At 41.4% G+C, this 21778-nt stretch overlaps 1 protein-coding gene across 2 annotated transcripts in view; it reads right to left on the reverse strand.

Moving 5' to 3' along the window:
• Positions 1 to 21778, reverse strand: part of CFAP53 (cilia and flagella associated protein 53) — a 77910-nt gene that overhangs the window by 17137 nt on the left and 38995 nt on the right. For both annotated transcript variants that reach the window (XR_009566485.1, XM_030867939.2), the window contains exons 6-7: positions 5629 to 5845; positions 3710 to 3812 (exon numbers count right to left, since the gene is read on the reverse strand). Coding sequence is in view for 1 of the 2 variants with exons in the window: in XM_030867939.2 (XP_030723799.1) it covers positions 3710 to 3812; positions 5629 to 5845 (320 nt within the window). In the remaining variant the exon portion in view is untranslated. The remainder of the gene's footprint in view (positions 1 to 3709; positions 3813 to 5628; positions 5846 to 21778) is intronic.

Here is a 21778-nt window from a genome sequence, read left to right on the forward strand (position 1 = left end):
CACTAGAACAAAATATTTCACAATTTGTATGGAAACACAAAAGACCCCAAATAGCCAAAGCAATCTTGTAAAGAAAAATGGAGCTGCAGGAATCAGGCTCCCTGACTTCAGACTATACTACAAAGCTACAGTAATCAAGACAATATGGTACTGGCAAAAAACCAGAAATATAGATCAATGGAACAGGATGGAAAGCCCAGAGATAAACACATGCACATATGGTCACCTTATTTTTGGTAAAGGAGGCAAGAATATACAGTGGAGAAAAGACAGCCTCTTCAAGAAGTGGTGCTGGGAAATCTAGACAGCTACATGTAAAAGAATGAAATTAGAACACTCCCTAACACTATTCACAAAAATAAACTCAAAATGGATTAAAGACCTAAATGTAAGGCCAGACACTGTCAAACTCTTAGAGAAAAACATAGGCAGAACACTCTATGACATAAATCACAGCAAGATCCTTTTTGACCCACCTCCTAGAGAAATGGAAATAGAAACAAAAATAAAAAAATGGGACCTAATGAAACTTAAAAGCTTTTGCACAGCAAACGAAAACATAAACAAGACGAAAGGACAGCCCTCACAATGGGAGAAAATATTTGCAAATGAAGTAACTGACAAAAGATTAACCTCTAAAATTTACAAGCAGCTCATGCAACTCAATATCAAAGAAACAAACAACCCAATCCAAAAATGGGCAGAAGACCTAAATAGACCTTTCTCCAAAGAAGATATACAGATTGCCAACAAACACATGAAAGGATGCTCAACATCACTAATTATTAGAGACATGCAAACCAAAACTACAATGAGGTATCACCTCACACCAGTCAGAATGGCCATCATCAAAATATCTGCAAACAATAAATGCTGGATAGGGTGTGGAGAAAAGGGAACCCTCTTGCACTGTTGGTGGGAATGTAAATTGATACAGCCACTATGGAGAACAGTATGGAGGTTCCTTAAAAAACTAAAAATAGAACTACCATACGATCCAGCAATCCTACTACTGGGCATATACCCTGAGAAAACCATAATTCAAAAAGAGTCATGTACCAAAATGTTCACTGCAGCTCTATTTACAATAGCCAGGACATGGACGCAACCTCAGTGTCCATCGACAGATGAATGGATAAAGAAGATGTGGCACATATATACAATGGAATATTACTCAGCCATAAAAAGAAAAGAAATTGAGTTATTTGTAGTGAGGTGTATGGACATAGAGTCTGTCATACAGAGTGAAGTAAGTCAGAAAGAGAAAGACAAATACCGTATGCTAACACATATATATGGAATTTAAGAAAAAAAAATGTCATGAAGAACCTAGGGGTAAGACAGGAATAAAGACACAGACCTACTAGAGAATGGACTTGAGGATATGGGGAGGGGGAAGGGTAAGCTGTGACAAAGCGAGAAATAGGCATGGACATATATACACTACCAAATGTAAGGTAGATAGTTAGTGGGAAGCAGCCGCATAGCACAGGGAGATCAGCTCGGTGCTTTGTGAGTGCCTGGAGGGGTGGGGTAGGGAGGGTGGGAGGGAGGGAGATGCAAGAGCGAAGATATATGGGAACATATGCATATGTATAACTGATTCACTTTGTTATAAAGCAGAAACTAACACACCATTGTAAAGCAATTATACTCCAATAAAGATGTAAAAAAAAAAACAAATACCATATGCTAACACAAGATATGGAATCTAAAAAAAAAAAGGGGGGGGGGAAAGGGGGGTTTCTGAAGAACCTAGGGGCAGGACAGGAATAAAGACACAGACGTAGAGAATGGACTTGAGGACACAGGGAGGGGGAAGGGTAAGCTGGGATGAAGTGAGAGAGTGAACTGGACATATATACACTAGCAAATGTAAAATAGATAGCTAGTGGGAAGCAGCCGCATAGCACAGGGAGATCAGCTCCGTGCTATGTGACCACCTAGAGGGGTGGGATAGGGAGGGTGGGAGGGAGACGCAAGAGGGAGGAGATATGGGGATGTGTGTTTATATATAGCTGGTTCACTTTGTTATACAGCAGAAACTAACACACCATTGTAAAGCGATTATACTCCAATAAAGGTGTTTAAAAAAAAAAAAACAGGACACTGGGTTAAATTTGAATTTCAGATTAAAAAATATATATTTACATACATTATAAATATATTTAATATTTTATAAACCTAAATAAATACATTCTGAAGCAAAACTGAAAAAAGAGAAAATAGACTCATGTACCATAATGTTCATTGCAGCACTATTTGCAATAGCCAGGACATGGAAGCAACCTAAGTGTCCATCGACAGATGAATGGATAAAGAAGTTGTGGCACATATATACAATGGAATATTACTCAGCCATAAAAAGAAACGAAATTGAGTTATTTGTAGTGACGTGGATGGACCCAGAGTCTGTCATACAGAGTGAAGTAGAACCTAGGGGCAGGACAGGAATAAAGATGCAGACGTAGAGAATGGACTTGAGGACACGGGGAGGGGGAAGGGTAAGCTGGGATGAAGTGAGAGAGTGGCATGGACATATATACACTACGAAATGTAAAACAGGTAGTGGGAAGCAGCCGCATAGCACAGGGAGATCAGCTAGGTGCTCTGTGAGCACCTAGAGGGGTGGGATACGGAGGGTGGGGGGGAGACGCAAGAGGGAGGGGACATGGGGATATATGTATACGTAGAGCGGATTCACTTTATGATATAGCAGAAAGTAACACACCATTGGAAAGCAATTATACTCCAATAAAGATGTTAAAATAAGAAAAAAATAAAAGTTGGGCAGGGAAGAGAGTTGTTATTCATTAAATTCCCTTCACATCTCCAACAACAGACTTTTCAAAAGTGAGAAGGAAGGACCTCCAGAGCAGAACAAGTAGAGGAAGTCAGTAGGGTCGGCCAGATATTGTTGGTAGTGCCCCCCAAGTAACAATAGGCTCAGGTATATAAACCATACTCTTCCTATAAAGAAGAGAGCTTATTTCTATGCACCAAATATGGGTGAGCCGGGGAACAGGCCCTAGGTACAGGGAGGGTGACCAGCAATTAGAGGAGCCAGGTCCTCTTTCTCCACCACACTGGTCACCTGAATTGGGTGTCATAGTCATCAGTGGGAAGGGACTGCTATGATCTGTGAAAGGCTGCAAGGAGGCATCAGCCAATTTTCTCTACCTGAGCCTGATTATGGTGATCAGAGGGACACTTGCCCGAGGAGGGAAGTGGTACATCTCAAAGCACCCAGAGCACTTCAGTTTTCCAGCTCAGCGAGGCTACAAAAAATCTTCCTGGGACATTTGCATGGAATCATAACCCCATAAGCCATTTCTGTTAATCTAACTAATTAGGTCATGCTGTATTTCCGGGTTTATTTCATGGGGGAAAAAACTTATTTCATTATGATTTAGGGTTGGTGCCTACTTTATAAAAAATGTTTCTAATTTGTTTTATTTTTTAAGATGTTTATCTAGTTTAATACCTAATGTGTATAATCAGAATTACACAATGTACAGAATTTAATTTTACCAAAATGGTTGTTGCTTATTTTTATATGAAATTTTATAAACTGAATTGAGCTTTTAGGACAAACGTAAGACTGATGTAAAATAACATCAATAATACATGAATTATGGCACATTGTCTTCTATGCTAAAAATCTCCTATTTTTGGTTGGTTAGTAATAATAAAGAAAACAAAATCATACCTTGTAAAATCCTCCCTCTCTTCATGGTTAAGCTCTTTAAGACCTTCATTTATGCATTCCTGTTCCATAGCACGTTCTTCCTGTTCTTTTGCTTTTCGTTGCACTAAGAAAGACAAAAGTAATTTTTGCTGAATGACTTTTTTTTTTTTTTGCGGTACGCGGGCCTCTCACTGCTGTGGCCTCTCGCGTTGCGGAGCACAGGCTCCGGACGCCCAGGCTCAGCGGGCCACGGCTCACGGGACCAGCCACTCCGCGGCATGTGGGATCTTCCCAGACCGGGGCATGAACCCCCCTCCCCTGCATTGGCAGGCGGACTCTCAACCACTGCGCCACCAGGGAAGCCCGCTGAATGACTTTTTCAGAAAAGACTTGCTGACATCTTTCAGGGCATCAATGCCATATTGTCTTTAGAAAGGCAGAGCTTAGAATCACTGGGCTGGATCTTAGCTTAATAAGGTAGAAGTAGTCATCTCCTTTAAGGAAAGAATAGGGTTTAGATTCATAAGTGCTGCAATCTACAGAGATTTTCTCTTAATCATTTGTCACTGAAATCTATGATCAGCCTTTTTCATACCAGATTACCACTGTTTGAACACTTCTCACCTTTCTCTTCTTGAGGACAAACAGTTCTATTGCCATTTATATTAATAGGGGACTTTATTTATTACAAAATAAGTATTGGAAAAACAGTATGTAAGTCTCTTATAAATTAAATAAGGAAAACTTAAACAACCTAGTAGGTAAAAAAATGACAGAACAGAGTTCACAAAAGAATAAATAAAACCAGGCAATATACATCTAAAATGTACATATCTTTGGTCCCAAATCCATTTACAGGAATTTATCTTAATCATATATGAGCCAAAAAACCTATGTACAGAGACAGTAACCTCCAATGCTAACACAGGAGGAAAAAGATTCAAAACAAGCTGAAGGGCCATTAGCTGTGTTTAGGTAAAATAAATTATGGTCCATTTTTATAATGGATTTCTAGGCAGCATTACAAATCTTACAACTGAAGAAAAATAACCTGGAAAAATGTTAATGATAAGTGGGAAATGCAGGCTGTAAAAAAATATATACAACAAGATCCTAATTGGTGAGGGGAAATGACATATATAATAAAAAATACTCGAAGGAAATACAGGAAGTTGTGAACAGTAGCTATTCCTGGGTGGTGCATTATGGTTGATTTTATTTCCTTGTTTATAAATGGTTCCAAATACTTAAATTTTCCATGTTTTCTCAATATATTCTAAAATATTTATCATGGGACAATACAGAAATCATTTTATCATAGAAGCTTTCTTCTCATTTCTTAAAACTCCATCTAATACTGGCTTAACAATTTTCAACTGCCATTATAATTCCTGGAGTGGAGAATTAACCAGTGGAACCAAGATGAGCTTTCTCTTGCAAAGACAGCTAGTGTGAAGTCCATAGTACCCTACTAGTAAATGTTTACATCTGGGTATAGAAATCCTCTCAACAAATATTTCCTTCTGTGACCAAGCACTGAAGCTGAGGGAATTCAGTGGTATGCTAAGAGATGTGAACAAGCAATGGTGAGAACCCCAGAAAGAAGATTTATTATGAATAGAGGAACACAGAGGGCCTCTCAAGGAATGAGATATTTGAGCTGGCCTTGAAGGATGTCCAGGATTTCTCAAGATCAAAAGTATCATAGGGAGAGAAAACTACACAAGCAAAGGCATGCAAGTATGGATGTATGGAGACAACTGCAGAAAGATATTCAAATATTCAATTAGGTAAGGTCCCTGCAAAGCAGCGATCTTGCCTTAATCCTTTTTACATTCTTCATAGTATTTCACACATAATACTTATTTAATAAATATTTTGGTTGCTACTTAAATTGAATTAAGGCCCAAATATAATATAATTATAATTAATTTCCTTACACTTTTCTTGAACTTGCAGTTTTCTTGTACACATGACCTCATTCAAAAGTTGTTTTCTTGCCTCCTTTTTAAGTCTCAGCTCCTTGTCCTTCTCAGCAATCTTCTTTTCCTTCTCTTTCTCAAACATTCTGTCCAGTTCTTTCTCCTGAGCTTTTTCTTCCTCACGCCGCTGTGCCAAGTACTGATGATATATCTTCTGTTCTCTTATCATATCTTCCTACGTAACATAAAAATTACCTCATGTTGTTAAAACTTTTAGGTGCAATAATGATATAGAGGATAAGTTTTAAAATAATCTTTTAGAGCTACAATTCCAATATTTCAGAATTACATACTGAAACATTTACAGATATTGTAAAATATTATTTCTAGGGTTTACTTAAAAATGTTCGGGATGGGGCTTCCCTGGTGGCGCAGTGGTTAAGAATCCGCCTGCCAATGCAGGGGACATGGGTTCGATCCCTGGTCCGGGAAGATCCCATATGCCGCGGAGCAACTAAGCCCATGCGCCACAGATATGGAGCCTGTGCTCTAGAGCCCGCAAGCCACAACTACTGAGCCCACATGCCACAACTACTGAAGCCCACGCGCCTCGAGCCTGTGCTCCGCAACAAGAGAAGCCACTGCAATGAGAAACTCGCACGCCACAACAAAGAATAGCCCCCGCTTGCTGAAACTAGAGAAAGTCCACGTGCAGCAACGAAGACCCAATGTAGCCAAAAATAAATAAATAAATTTATTAAAAAAAAAATTCGGGTGACAGTGGAAAATGGGTGGGAGGGACAGATGAAACAAGAATAGCTATTGGTTGATTGTTGTTGAAGTTAGGAAATTGATGCATGGGGGTTCATTGTACTATTCTTTGCAACTGTTTGAAATGTTTTATAACACATTTTTGAACAGTTCAAATAGTAATTCAAATACTTTCTCAAAGAAGTTCCCAAATAATTTTCAATTATACAACTTTATTTTAATTTAGGTAGATGAAATATCAACCTGATAAAATAAGTCGCTACTATTATTACAGCACTGTCTTTGACTAGAAGATGAGTTAGTTGATAATTTACAACAGCAAATGTCAATCTTAGTTACACTTTGAAATCACCTGGGGAGCTTTAAAAAGTGCTAAGTCTCACCCCTCGAGATTCCTATCTAATGGATAGCTTTTAAGTTCCCCAGGTGATTTGACTGTGCAGCTAAGGCTGTGAACTAGGCTTTATAACACAGGTAATTTCAGTTGCCTTCTGTCTTTCATGGTATTATATTTGTGCTGTTCGATCCAATCTGTGATCTCTTTTGAGAATATCACAGATTTGAGGTAGAACTAGCAAGATCTGACGGTGTAGCTGCACCCTCAGAATGGCTTGTATACATAGTTTCATACTTTGGGGAATAATTTAACAAAAGAAGTGCAAACCTTATACTCTGAAAACTAAGAAGCATTACTGAAAAAAATTAAAGAAGACCTAAATAAATGGAAAGATATCCGATGTTCATGGATCAGAAGACAATATTGTTAAAATGGCAATTATCTCCAAATTGGTCTATAAATTCAAAATAATCCCTATCAAAATCCCAGTTGGTTTCTTTGCAGAAATTGACAAGCTGATCCTAAATTCAAATGGAAATTCAAGGGAGCTGGAATAGCCAAAACAATTTGAAAATGAAGAACAAAGTTGGAAAATTCACATTTCCTGATTTCAAACTTACTACAAATCTATAGTGATCAAGACATGATATTGGCCTAGGAATGGATATATAGATTAATGGAATAGAACCGAGAGTCCAAAATAAACCCTCACATTTACTGTCAATTGATTTTTGACATAGTGCCAAGACAATTCAATAGAGGAAAAATAGTCTCTTCAACAAATGGTGCTGGGACAACTGGATATCCACATGCAAAAGAATGAAGTTAGGCCTCTACCTCATACCATATACAAAAGTTAACTCAAAATGGATCAAAGGCAGGTACTTCTCTGGCAGTCCAGTGGTTAAGACTTCACCTTCCCATGCAGGGGGTGTGGGTTCAATCCCTGGTCAGGGAGCTAAGATCCCACATGCCTCGCGGCCAAAAAACCAAAACATAAAACAGAAATAATATTGTAACAAATTCAATAAAGACTTTAAAAATGCTCCACATCAAAAAAATCTTTAAAAAAAATGGATCAAAGGCCTAAATGTAAGAGCTAAAACTATAAAACTTTAAGAAGAAAACAGGACATCTTCATGACCTTGGGGTAATAAGAGTGTTTTAGATATGACACCAAAAAGCACAAGCAACAACAGAAAATATAGATAAATTTTACTTCATCAAAATTTAAAACTCTCGTACTTCAAGGGACTCCATCAAGAGTGAAAAGGCAACCCACAGAATGAGAAAAATATTTACAGATCACTTATGTGATAAGGGATTTGTGTCTAGAACATAAAAAGAGCTCCTACAACTCAATAATAAAAAGACAAGCCAGTTAAAAACTGGGCAAATAACTTGAATATACTTCTTAAGACTTCAGTAGCCTTTAGATAGATTACTCCAAGGAAGATATATAAATGGCCAATATGCACAGAAAAAGAGGCTCAACGTTATTACTCATTAGGGAAATGCAAATGAAAACCACAGTGACATACTACTTTAGACAAACTAGGATGGTTAAAATAAAAAAGACAGACAATAACAAATGTTAACAAGCATGTGGAAAAATCAGAACCCTCCTAAGTATGTGAGAATGTAGAACAGTGAAGCCACTTTGAAAAACAATTTGGTGATCACTCACAAGCTTAAACATAGAGTCAGTAATTCTACTCCTAGGTATATGCCCAAGAGAAACAAAAATATATGTCCAAACAAAAATTCACATATGAATGTTCACATTAGCATTATTCATAATAGCAAAAAAGTAGAAACAACTCAAATGCCCATCAACTGACAAATGTATGAACAAAATGTGGTATATCCATACACTGACATACTATTCAGCCATATAAAGGCATAAACTACTCATACAGGTTACAACATGGATAAGCCTTGAAAACATTATGCTGAGTGAAAGAAGCCAGTCAGAAGATCCCATAATATATGATTTCATTCATATGAAAGTCCAGAATAGGGAATCAATAGAGACAGACTATTAGTAGTTGCTTAGGATTGGGGGTGGAGGGAGGGGAAGAGGGAAAGTGGGATAATAAAAATGTTCTAAAATCAACTGTGGTGATGGTTGCACTAAAATCCATTGAAATGTACACTTTAAATGGGTGAATTGTATGTTTTATGAATGATACCTTAATGGAGCTGTTAAGAAATTAATAAAAAAAATCCAATTGAGAAGAAAAAGCTCAATAGCAAAAATAGTAAGAAAGAAAGAAAGAGAAAGAAAGAAAGAAAAAAATCAAATAAGCAATCCAATCAGAAAATGGGCAAAAGATATCAGAAGACATTTGGTTGAAGAGGATATACAGATGGCAAATAAGCACATTAAAAGTTGGTCAGGGCTTCCCTGGTGGCGCAGTGGTTGAGAGTCCGCCTGCTGATGCAGGGGACGTGGGTTCGTGCCCCGGTCTGGGAAGATCCCACATGCCGCGGAGCGGCTGGGCCCGTGAGCCATGGCCGCTGAGCCTGCGCGTCTGGAGCCTGTGCTCTGCAACGGGAGAGGCCACAACAGTGAGAGGCCCGCGTACCGCAAAAAAAAAAAAAAAAAAAAAAAAAAGTTGGTCAACATCATTAGCTATTATGGAAATGCAAATTGAAAACACAATGAGATTGGCTGGAGGCTCAGTGTGGACTGCTCTGAGTTAAAAACTCTAAGGGGACCCAATCATCCAGGGGGACCCCACACTTTTGTGAGTTTTACCTCCTGTAAACTCACAAAACCTTACCTCAGGTTCTACAGTAAATATCAGAGAAAAATCCCCTCATGCTTATGGCAAGGGGAGGGGAAAATGAACCATTCTGAAATACACCAGAGCATTCTATTCTTCTTAATAAGGTTTGGCCTCAGGAGAAAGTATTTAACCAGAGCCTAACCTGCTGGGGTTTTATCAGAGCCTCACTGACCTGGGGGAAGGGAAATACCCAACTCTGGGCAACCTCTAGCCTTCCGTGTGGGAAAAGGGAAACACCATAATTGAGGCTTCCAATGACCAAGGAGAATCCAAACCCAAAGGCACTAGCCCTAAAGGTATAGAAAGAGAATCCCTTCCCCTGTTTACTTGGATTTTTAACGCTTGGCACTGAGATCACCCTTCTACTGCGGTTATTACCACAAAGGTTCAAAGCCAATGGAAAACACTAGATGAGGCCTGACTCCCTCTCTGTAAGACTGGTATGGGTCAATGGATCTATCACTTCTTTGAACAGAGCAACCCAGATGACCTAGATTTCACCTCCAATCCTGAAGAGGCCCTAATTGGCCCCAAATCCAGATAATTCTTCTTACAGGGAGTCCCCCCCAAATTACAAGGCCATGTTCCTCCACTTTGTGAGGGGTTCAACCTGGCAGAGGCTCGGCACGGCCACTGAGGCCTCACTGTTAAAATGGAAATAGCACCTTCAGAAAAGGGCTAAATCTGATATCAAGGGTCTTTCCAAATTACAGGAAAGTGGTTTCCCCATGCCCAGCCCCTTGCTCACTGACATTGAGGTGCAACTAGTGGCACCCTCATGCCAGCCCATCTAGTAGTTTGGGGAGGCCCTTCCTTGCAAACAAAATCTGACATGGAAAGGGAGTTGGTATTCTTCACCATTGGCAGCACCACCATTGTACACATAGGCCATGGCACATCCCTAGTATAGGACAGCTTTCTTGACTCGGTCCAACTGGCAGAGTTAGAGGCAGTGTACCTTGATCTATGACAGATCATAAAAATGAGATTTCTAAGGGCACATGTTTTTCCCTCACTCCTGGGAGGTAGCCAATGGATTCACAGTCTAGTCTGGACAATGGCAAAAGGATAATTTCATGATTCAGGGAAAGCCCATCTGGGGTGCCTCCATTTGGAAAGAAATAGCCAACTCACACATGCCGATTAGGGTCACTCGTCTCTGCACACACACACACACACACACACACAGAGCAAACACCAGAAGCATATAGTAACATTACAGACTCATCTAAATTACATGTATGAGCCCCCTCCTGGAGTACCAAAAGCGACCCTGGACGACCCTGGACACAACTATTCCTCAGTGCCATACCCACTAGCAGAGTGGGCCCATATTATATCAGGCCATAGGGGAGTGACAGCACTTACTGATTGGGCATACAGGTGTATGCCCTTTACTCCAGCTCTAGCCAAAGTGGTGGTAGATAATTGCTTCCTTTGCTCCCGAACAAATCTCTGGAAAGATGCTTGGTGGGGACACATGCCCCAAGCGACAGACTCTACTTCAGATGGCATACGGAGTTTATCAGGCTGCTGTTGCCCTCCATGAAATCTAATAGGTATGCAAACACCATCATCCATACCTTCACTGGATGTCTGCTGGCTGCTTCCCATTATGTGACCTCCTTCTTAATCAAGTATGTGCTCATCCCCTTTGCCCCACCAAGAGTAGATTCAGATCAAGGTACCCATTTCACCTCCCAAGTTGTTCCGTCATGGGCTCTAGAATACGGAATCTTGTGGAATTCTACTTAGCTTACCAGCCTCAAGCAGCTGGACTTACAGAAAGACACAATGGCCTACACATAGATATACTCCTCAAGCTCTTATACACTGTGTTGTCCCCCAAATGGACAGAAATTTGGCCCCAGGCTCTAATACTACTTAATTCCCAGCTTCATGTCTCTAAACACCACCACACGTACTACCAGTCTCCTCCAAAGACTCCCCTGTTAGTACTAAAAGGGAACCTCCAATCCTTTGACATTAGAGAGGATGCCACTCACATCCACTCACCAGGTGAATACTCCCCTTACCATTCTGATTATTCCATTGTCTCTCTGTCTTCCACACGCTGGCAACCCAGTCAGGGGCAGATTGTGCAATATGATCCTCTTATAATTGAAAGCCTGAGAGGACAAATCCCTACCAAATTCCTTAGAATCATGATTATACAGATTTTATTGACCCAGAAGATGACTCAGTATCAGTCACGAATCTAGGGCCACCAGCTACGACTCATTATTTGGGTTATAAAGGCTGGTTAATTAAAACAAATTCATCACAAATTTTGCTGGAGATTGAAATTATAGCTCCAGGACCCACTAGCTGAACTGTGTGGATCTCAGAGAGAGGAAAAGTGGCCCTCAACCTAGTGGTTGTCAACCACATTAGGAAATGAAATCCAAAAAGGATCCTGGGATCTAGCAGCCTCTATCAGCAGATGTGGGCTGGGTCCCTACCTAACCTTAGATGAAGAGGTAAATGAGTTCATGCTCCAAAGCAACTATACCCCACCTTTGGTCAGTATCCAGATTGCTGGCCCCAAAGGAGGCCTCTGCAAGTCAGTCAAATGTAAATGATCTTAGATGTGCCTATTACTCTTACTGTGTACAGCATGGATAATAGGATTACCAGTAGACCCCTCAGGCCTAACCATGTCTCAGGAGATATGCTGGAACAAAACCAGCCAGGGGCGCAACTGGATAGCAGAGCACCAGGTGCTGGCAGGCCCTGTTAGAAGAGTTTCTGCCAGTTTGCCAGCAGGCATGGATTCTGACCCAGAGTTCACCTCCCTCTACATTAAATGGTGCCAGTAGAAGCGATGCTTAAGTGAGTCACTCCCTTTTATACCATGCCTCAAATTATATCCCAGGCAGAATGGCCATCTCAATGTAACCAAATCAGACTCCTCTGGCTGGCAAGTTCATGCTCTAATGTATAGTTTTAATGGGGTGATCTCTGGATTACAAAGCTGCCATCCACAAAATGTCCCTAGGAGTAGCCTATCATTGTGCCCAGAATCTATACACATTGTGGTTAGAGTCCCCACAAAGCTTGGTCATGGACACCAAGTGTTCCTTTGCAAGGTATGCCCCTGATGACCCCGTGGAGTTCACTGAATCTGCTCAACTAGTAGTAGAGCGCATACTTGTAGTTTCGTCCTGAGTCAGGCCTCTAGCATTTATACTCAGAACTTAACACCAACCAGCCATTCCTACCCTTCATGACTCTCCACCTGGGAAGAGGCTAGTGTAAGGCTAGTGCAAGCTAGCCTCTGCCACCCCGAAGCACACTAGCTCCGCAGAGAACATAGCCCCAGACCAAGGGCTCACTGCTGGACATAACTGCACCTCAGGTGACAACACAACAACCCAATAGAACAAAGAGGGAGACAACGTGCCCCAACCTCATTGGACGTTGGGACTTTTGTCTCCCAGATCCCCTCCACACCAGGGGGTGATGACTGTGGTGACTGTTAACCTCAAGGCTGCTGAAACCAAGCAGGACCCTATGGGACCTTCCCGGTCACAGAGCTCTCTGTGTCCCCTGCTTCTTTTTTGTAGGAAAAGCTTTGGTTTCCTCGTCCTCTTGAGTTTTAAAGACCAGGCTCAATAAGTTAATAATTAGAGAATCGGGGTAATGCAGAAACAAAGAAAAAGCAGTCAAGCAAGAAAAGTAATAGTAACTTAAACAATAAGTCAGCCATAAAACAGAGTCAGAGGACTGTGGTTCCTCCCTGAGGGATCCAGATAGCAATCTGATACACACTCTTGAATTGTTTTTATAGACACCAGTACCCCACCAGATCCTGACGCCGACTATAGGAGAGACCCCCAACTGTGGGGAGCCAGAAGACTGATGATTTAGGTTCCCGAAACATTATCCTGTTGCCTCACCACCCACCAGTCAGAAAACTGTGTACGAGCTGATCATGTTACCCATGACCCTCTCCCTCACTTTGTCTTTAAAAACTCATCCTTGAAAGCCATCAGGGAATTTAGGTCTTTTGAGCATGAGCCACCTGTTATCCTTGATTGGTGCCCTACAAATAAACACTGTACTTTCCTTCACCACAATCCCGTGTCAGTAGATTGGCTTTGCTGCACGTGTTGGGCGAGCCGACCCAAGTGCAGTTCGGTGACAGTGACTGTTAACCTCAAGGCCAAGATGCAAAAACGCCTCCAGTGGATCAACCCAGAAGACTCTACAGAGTACTACTTTCCTGAAATAGCTAACTGCTTGCCTCGCGACCCTTGCCTCTATAAAAACGCTTGAAAATCTGTAAGTCCCCTGCTGACTGCCTGGCAGCATTAGACATCATTTCACCTTTATGGCAAGCCAAACAATGTATTCTAAACTATATGAGGCACCTCTAGCCTGACTGACCTGCCTAGACCCCATGGTCAGGGCATTCTCTGTGCTGTGTTCCCTGCTCAGTGTACTAGATTACAGCTTTTGCTTTCTACCTGATGTATCCACAACAGGCCTACTCCCCTCATTATTCCCAGCACCACCACCACTGCCAGCACATCCTCCATACCCAAAAAGCTACCTCCACACCTCTCTACATCTCATCCACAACTCCTTCCTGCTGCATGCCACGACCCTGCCCCACACCACAACCCTAGATCCTACATGACAAATATATTCATACAAACCTGCAAGGTGGCAGCTCAGGACTTGCAAGTAAAAAGATGTTGGGTCTGTGAGCACTCAGGGCGAGATGTACAGCCCCATGTCCCTACGTATCCTATAGCTCTTCCTGGTTATCAGACCCTTGTACTAATTCCCTCCAAAACACCTCGAGCCTCATTTAGGCTGGACCAAACCCTAATCTAGACCCTACACATGGCACCCTGTGGGTAGGCATCACAGTAACTGCAGTACTTTCTGAGGGCTACCAACTATACTCAGACACAAAGGCTGGACCTCACCCTGTATACTCATCGCCTCTTAATGATGAATAACACCTCATTCATAGTCTGTTGTGGATCTGACTCAAGGGGCTGGAGCAGGTCTACTTGACTCTGCCCAGTCTGCAAGCTATCCATGGAGATGATCCCTATTATTGTAACACTGTTACAGGCCAACCTCCAGATGTCGAGAGATACAGGTCATGCTTAATATCACTAAAGTATTTCAACAAATTCCCACATTCCGAGGTCCCTGATTTGTTCTCATGGCTCTCGACATCCACCTGAGGGCAATGGTTAAGACCTGGATTCCAAACAGTAGCAAGTCTATTTATCATAGGCTTCATCATTATTGCCTTGGTTAAATGTGCCTTAAGGTGGCTTCAGAAAACAATACTGGGACTTCCCTGGTGGTCCAGTTGTTGGAACGCCATGCTTCCAATACAGGGGGTGCAGGCTTGCTCCCTGGTATGGGAACTAGGATCCCACATGCCATGCGGCATGGTCAAAAAAAAAATTTTTTTTTAAAGAAAGAAAACAATACCTATGTCCTTTAACTTACCCACTACACAAGTGATTGTTATTCCTGATGACAAGGAATCACAGGATAGACTGTCAAGAGTTTAGCTAAGGGCTTCCCTGGTGGCACAGTGGTTGAGAGTCTGTCTGCCGATGAAGGGGACACGGGTTCGTGCCCCGGTCCGGGAAGATCTCACATGCCGCGGAGCGGCTGGGCCCATGAGTCATGGCCGCTGAGCCTGTGCGTCCGGAGCCTGTGCTCCACAGCGGAAGAGGCCACAACAGTGAGAGGCCTGCGTACCACAAAAAAAAAAAAAAAAAGAGTTTAGCTAAGCTACTCTACTGCATCGCTGCCTCTGAATCCATATTGTTTGGCTAAGTATCCTGCAGGGATCTCAAATTGACACGAGCCCTCATGCAAGTGCATGCTCTAGATAGCAGTCCACAGAGTCACAAGCTAATGTAAGTTCCTAATATGACTTCCCCAAGAGCCCCTGTGATCAACAGTGCCCCACCTCCCAACATCTTCCCCTTATATACCTCTTAGATAAGACCCCTGTGGGGCTTACTGAAACCCCACACTTTTGTTTTGAGTTGACCAATCCAGCCTTAGACTGGGAACCACAAAGTACTCCACCCATGGATCCTAACAAAGGCATGTGCCTCAGGTCCTGCCTCTCTCTGTCTGCACTCTGCTTTGACTACTATCTGTGGTCCCTGAAGGCATGCCATGTACTTCCTCTAGAATATATATATAAATATACACACATGTATATACATATATGCACACACATAAATATAAGTAAAGAAAAAGATCTAAAATCAATAATCTATGGAGGAGCTGCAAGATGGCGGAAGAGTGAGACACGGAGATCACCCTCCTCCCCACAAAAACATCAGAAATACATCTACATGTGGAACAACTCCTACAGAACACCTACTGAACGCTGGCAGAGGGCCTCAGACCTCCCAAAAGGCAAGAAACTCCCCACATACCTGGGTAGGGCAAAAGAAAAAAGAATAAACAGAGACAAAAGAATAGGGACGGGACCTGCACCAGTGGGAGGGAGCTGTGAAGGAGGAAAGGTTTCCACACACTAGAAGCCCCTTCACGGGGAAAGACTGTGGTGGCGAAGGGGGGAAGCTTCAGAGCCATGGAGGAGAGTGCAGCAACAGGGGTGTGGAGGGCAAAGCGTTGAGATCCCCGCACAGAGGACCAGTGCCAACCAGCACTCACCAGCCCGAGAGGCTTGTCTGCTCACCCGCCGGGGCGGGCGGGGGCTGGGAGCTGAGGCTCCGGCTTCAGAGGTCGGATCCCAGGGAGAGGATTGGGGTTGCCGGCGTGAACACAGCCTGAAGGGGGCTAGTGCGCCACAGCTAGCCGGGAGGGAGTCCGGGAAAAAGCCTGGAGCTGCTGAAGAGGCAAGAGACTTTTTCTTGCCTCTGTTTCCTGGTGTGCGAGGAGAGGGGATTAAGAGAGCTGCTTAAAGGAGCTCCAGAGACGGGCGTGAGCCACGGTTAACAGCACAGACACCAGAGACGGGCATGAGATGCTAAGGCTGTGGCTGCTGCCACCAAGAAACCTGTGTGCGAGCACAGGTCACTATCCACACACCCCCTCCCGGGAGCCTGTGCAGCCCCTCACTGCCAGGGTCCCGTGATCCAGGGACAACTTCCCCGGGAGAGCGCACAGCGCGCCTCAGGCTGGTGCAAGGTCACGCAGGCCTCTGCCGCCGCAGGCTTGCCCCACCTCCGTACCCCTCCCTCTCCCCGGCCTGAGTGAGCCAGAGCCCCCGAAGCAGTTTCTCCTTTAACCCCGTCCTGTCTGAGCGAAGAACAGACGCCCTCAGGCGACCTACACGCAGAGGCGGGGCCAAATCCAAAGCTGAACCCCAGGAGCTGTGCGGAAAAAGAAGAGAAAGGGAAATCTCTTCCAGCAGCCTCAGGAGCAGCGGATTAATTCTCCACAATCAACTTGATGTACCCTGCATCTGTGGAATACCTGAAGAGACAACAAGTCATCCCAAATTGAGGAGGTGGACTTTGGGAGCAACGATACATATATTTTTTCCCCTTTTTCTCTTTTTGTGAGTGTGCATGTGCATGCTTCTGTGTGTGACTTTGTCTCTATAGCTTTGCTTTTACCATTTGTCCTAGGGTTCTGTCTGTCTGTTTTTTTACTTAAAAAATTTTTTTTCTTAATATAATTATTTTAATAACTTTATTTTATTTTATTTTCTTCTTTCTTTCATTCTTTTTTTTTTTCCTGCCTTTTATTCTGAGCCGTGTGGATGACAGGCTCTTGGTGCTGCAGCCAGGAGTCAGTGCTGTGCCTCTGAGGTGGGAGAGCCAACTTCAGGACACTGGTCCACAAGAGACCTCCCAGCTCCACATAATATCAAATGGTGAAAATCTCCCAGAGATCTCCATCTCAACACCAAGACCCAGTTCCACTCAACAACCAGCAAGCTACAGTGCTGGACACCCTATGCCAAACAACTAGCAAGACAGGAACACAACCCCATCCATTAGCAGAGAAGCTGACTAAAATCATAATAAGGCCACAGACACCCCAAAACACACCACCAGACGTGGACCTGAAAGACAAGATCCAGCCTCATCCACCAGAACACAGGCACGAGTCCCCTCCACCAGGAAGCCTACACAACACAGTGAACCAACCTTAGCCACTGCGGACAGACACCAAAAACAACGGGAACTACAGCCTGTGAAAACAAGTCCTGAAACACAGTAAGTTAAGCAAAATGAGAAGACAGAGAAACACACAGCAGATGAAGGAGCTAGGAAAAAAACCACCAGACCTAACAAGTGAAGAGGAAACAGGCAGTCTACCAGAAAAAGAATTCAGAATAATGATAGTAAAGATGATCCAAAATCATGGAAACAGAATTGAGAAAATACAAGAAACATTTAACAAGGAACTAGAAGAGCTAAAGAGCAAACAAACAGTGATGAACAACACAATAAATGAAATTAAAAATACTCTAGAAGAGATCAATAGCACAATAACTGAGGCAGAAGAATGGATAAGTGACCTAGAAGATAAAATACTGGAAATAACTACTGCAGAACAGAATAAAGAAAAAAGAATGAAAAGAATTGAAGACAGTCTCAGAGACCTCTGGGACAACATTAAATGCACCAACATTCAAATTATAGGGGTCCCAGAAGAGGAAGAGAAAAATAAAGGGACTGAGAGAATATTTGAAGAGATTATAGTTGAAAACTTCCTTAATATGGGAAAGGAAATAGTTAATCAAGTCCAGGAAGCAAAGAGAGTCCCATAAAGAATAAATCTGAGGAGAAACACACCAAGACAGACATTAATCAAACTGTCAAAAATTAAATACAAAGAAAAACAAAAGCAGCAAGGGAAAAACAACAAATAACACACAAGGGAATCCCCATAAGGATAACAGCTGATCTTTTTTTTTTAACATCTTTATTGGAGTATAATTGCTTTACAATGGTTAGTTTCTGCTTTATAACAAAGTGAATCAGTTATACATAGACATATGTTCCCATATCTCTTCCCTCTTGTGTCTCCCTACCTCCCACCCTCCCTATCCCACCCTTCTAGGTGGTCACAAACCATGGAGCTGATCTCCCTGTGCTATGTGGCTGCTTCCCACTAGCTATCTATTTTACATTTGGTAGTGTATATATGTCCATGCCACTCTCTCACTTGATCACAGATTACCCTTCCCCCTCCCCATATCCTCAAGTCCATTCTCTAGTAGGTCTGTGTCTTTTTTCCCATCTTACCCCTAGGTTCTTCATGATCTTTTTTTTTTCTTTCTTAGATTCCATATATATGTGTAAGCAAACGGTATTTGTTTTTCTCTTTCTGACTTACTTCACTCTGTATGACAGACTCTAGGTCCATCCACCTCACAAAAAATAACTCAATTTCATTTCCTTTTATGGCTGAATAATATTCCATTGTATATATGTGCCACATCTTCTTTATCCATTCATCTGTTAATGGAAACTTAGGTTGCTTCCATGTACTGGCTATTGTAAACAGAGCTGAAATGAACATTTTGGTACATGACTCTTTTTGAATTATGGTTTTCTCAGGGTATATGCCCAGTAGTGGGATTGCTGGGTCATATGGTAATTCTATTTTTAGATTTTTAAGGAACCTCCATACTGTTCTCCATAGTGGCTGTATCAATTTACATTCCCACAAACAGTGCAAAAGTGTTCCCTTTTCTCCACACCCTCTCCAGCATTTATTGTTTCTAGATTTTTTGATAATGGCCATACTGACCAGTGTTAGATGATATCTCATTGTGGTTTTGACTTGCATTTCTCTAATGATTAATGATGCTGAGCATTCTTTCTTTGGGGAAATGTCTATTTAGGTCTTCTGCCCATTTTTGGATTGGGTTGTTTGTTATTTTGTTATTAAGCTGAATGAGCTGCTTGTAAATTTTGGAGATTAATCCTTTGTCAGTTGCTTCATTTGCAAATATTTTCTCCCATTCTGAGGGTTGTCTTTTGGTCTTGTTTATGGTTTCCTTTGCTGTGCAAAAGCTTTTAAGTTTCATTAGGTCCCATTTGTTTATTTTTGCTTCTATTTCCATTTCTCTAGGAGGTGGGTCAAAAAGGATCTTGCTGGGATTTATGTCACAGAGTGTTCTGCCTATGTTTTCCTCTAAGAGTTTGATAGTGTCTGGCCTTACATTTAGGTCTTTAATCCACTTTGAGTTTATTTTTGTGTATGGTGTTAGGGACTGTTCTAATTTCATACTTTTACATTTACCTGTCCAGTTTTCCCAGCACCACTTATTGAAGAGGCTGTCTTTTCTCCACTCTATATTCTTGCCTCCTTTATCAAAGATAAGGTGTCCATATGTGCGTGGGTTTATCTCTGGGCTTTCTATCCAGTTCCATTGATCTATATTTCTGTTTTTGCGCCAGTACCATACTGTCTTGATTACTGTAGCTTTGTAGTGTAGTCTGAAGTCAAGGAGCGTGATTCCTCCAGCTCCATGTTTCATTCTCAAGATTGCTTTGGCTATTTGGGGTCTGTTGTGTTTCCATACAAATTGTTAAATTTTTTGTTCTAGTTCTGTGAAAAATGCCAGTGGTAGTTTGATAGGGATTGCATTGAATCTGTAGATTGCTTTGGATAGTAGACTAATTTTCACCATGTTGATTCTTCCAATCCAAGAACATGGTATATCTCTCCATCTATTTGTATCATCTTTAATTTCTTTCATCAGTGTCTTATAATTTTCTGCATACAGGTCTTTTGTCTCCTTAGGTAGGTTTATTCCTAGATATTTTATTCTTTTTGTTGCAATGGTAAATGGGAGTGTTTTCTTAATTTCACTTTCAGATTTTTCATCATTAGAGTATAGGAATGCCAGAGATTTCTGTGCATTAATTTTGTATCCTGCTACTTTACCAAATTCATTGACTAGCTCTAGTAGTTTTCTGGTAGCATCTTTAGGATTCTCTATGTATAGTATCATGTCATCTGCAAACAGTGACAGCTTTATTTCTCCTTTTCTGAATTGGATTCCATTTATTTATTTTCTTCTCTGATTGGTTTATCCTAGGTAGCAAGGCTGGTTCACCATGCAAAAATCAATTAATGTAATCCATCATATCAACAGGCTAAAGAAGAAGAACCACATGATCATATCAAGTAATGCAGAAAAAAGTTTTGGCCGAATCCAACACCCACTCATGTTAAAATAAAAAAAAAACCCTCTCAGTAAACCAGGAATAAAGGTGGGAATTCCTCAATTTGATAATGAATATCTACAAAAAACCTACAACTAACATCATACTTAATGACGAAAAACTAGAAGCTTTCCCACTAAAATCAGGTACAAGGCAAGGATGCCCCCTCTCAGCACTCTTTTTCACATTATACTGAAAGTCCTAGCTGAAACAATAAAACAAGAATAGGAAATGAAAGGTATATTGATTGGGAAGAACAAAATAAAGCTGGTCTTTTTTCACAGATAACTTGGTTGTCTATGTAGAAAATCTGAAGGAACCTATAAAAAACTCCTGGAGCTAATAAGCAATTAAAGGAAGGTTACAGGATACAAGGTTAACATACAAAAGTCAACTGACTTCCTATATACCAGCAATGAAGTAGAATTTGAAATTAAAAACACAATACCATTTACATTAGCACTCCAAAAATGAAATACATAGGTACAAATCTAACAAAATATGTACCAGATCTATATGAGGAAAAGCACAAAACTGATGAGAAAAATCAAAGAACTAAGTAGAGAGATAGTCCACGTTCATGAATAGGAATACTCAATATTGTCAAAATGCCAGTTCTTCCATTCTTGATCTATAGATTCAATGTAATTTAAAAAAAAAATCCCAGCAAATTATTTTATGGAAATCAACAAACTGATTCTAAAATTTATATGAAGAGGCTAAAGACCCAAATTGGCCAACTCAGTATTTAAGGACACGATCAAAGTCAGACGACTGACCCTGCCCAACTTTAAGACTTACTATAGTAATCAAGACGGTATGGAATTGGTGAACGAATAGATCAATAGATCAATAGAAAAGAACACAGGGCCCCAAAACAGACTCATATAAATATAGTCAACTGATCTTTGACTAGGAAGCAAAGGCTATACAATGGAGTTAAGAGAATCTCTTCAACAAATTGTGCTAGAACAACTGGACATCTACATGCCAAAAAAAAAAAAATAGAATCTAGAAACAGACCTTACACCTTTACAAAAATTAACTCAAAATGGACCAAAGATCTAAACATAAAATATAAAACTCCTAGAAGTTGTAAAAGAAAAAAAAAAAAA

The sequence above is a fragment of the Globicephala melas genome, chromosome 13 (genome assembly GCF_963455315.2).
Source record: "Globicephala melas chromosome 13, mGloMel1.2, whole genome shotgun sequence".
NCBI lineage: Eukaryota > Metazoa > Chordata > Mammalia > Artiodactyla > Delphinidae > Globicephala > Globicephala melas.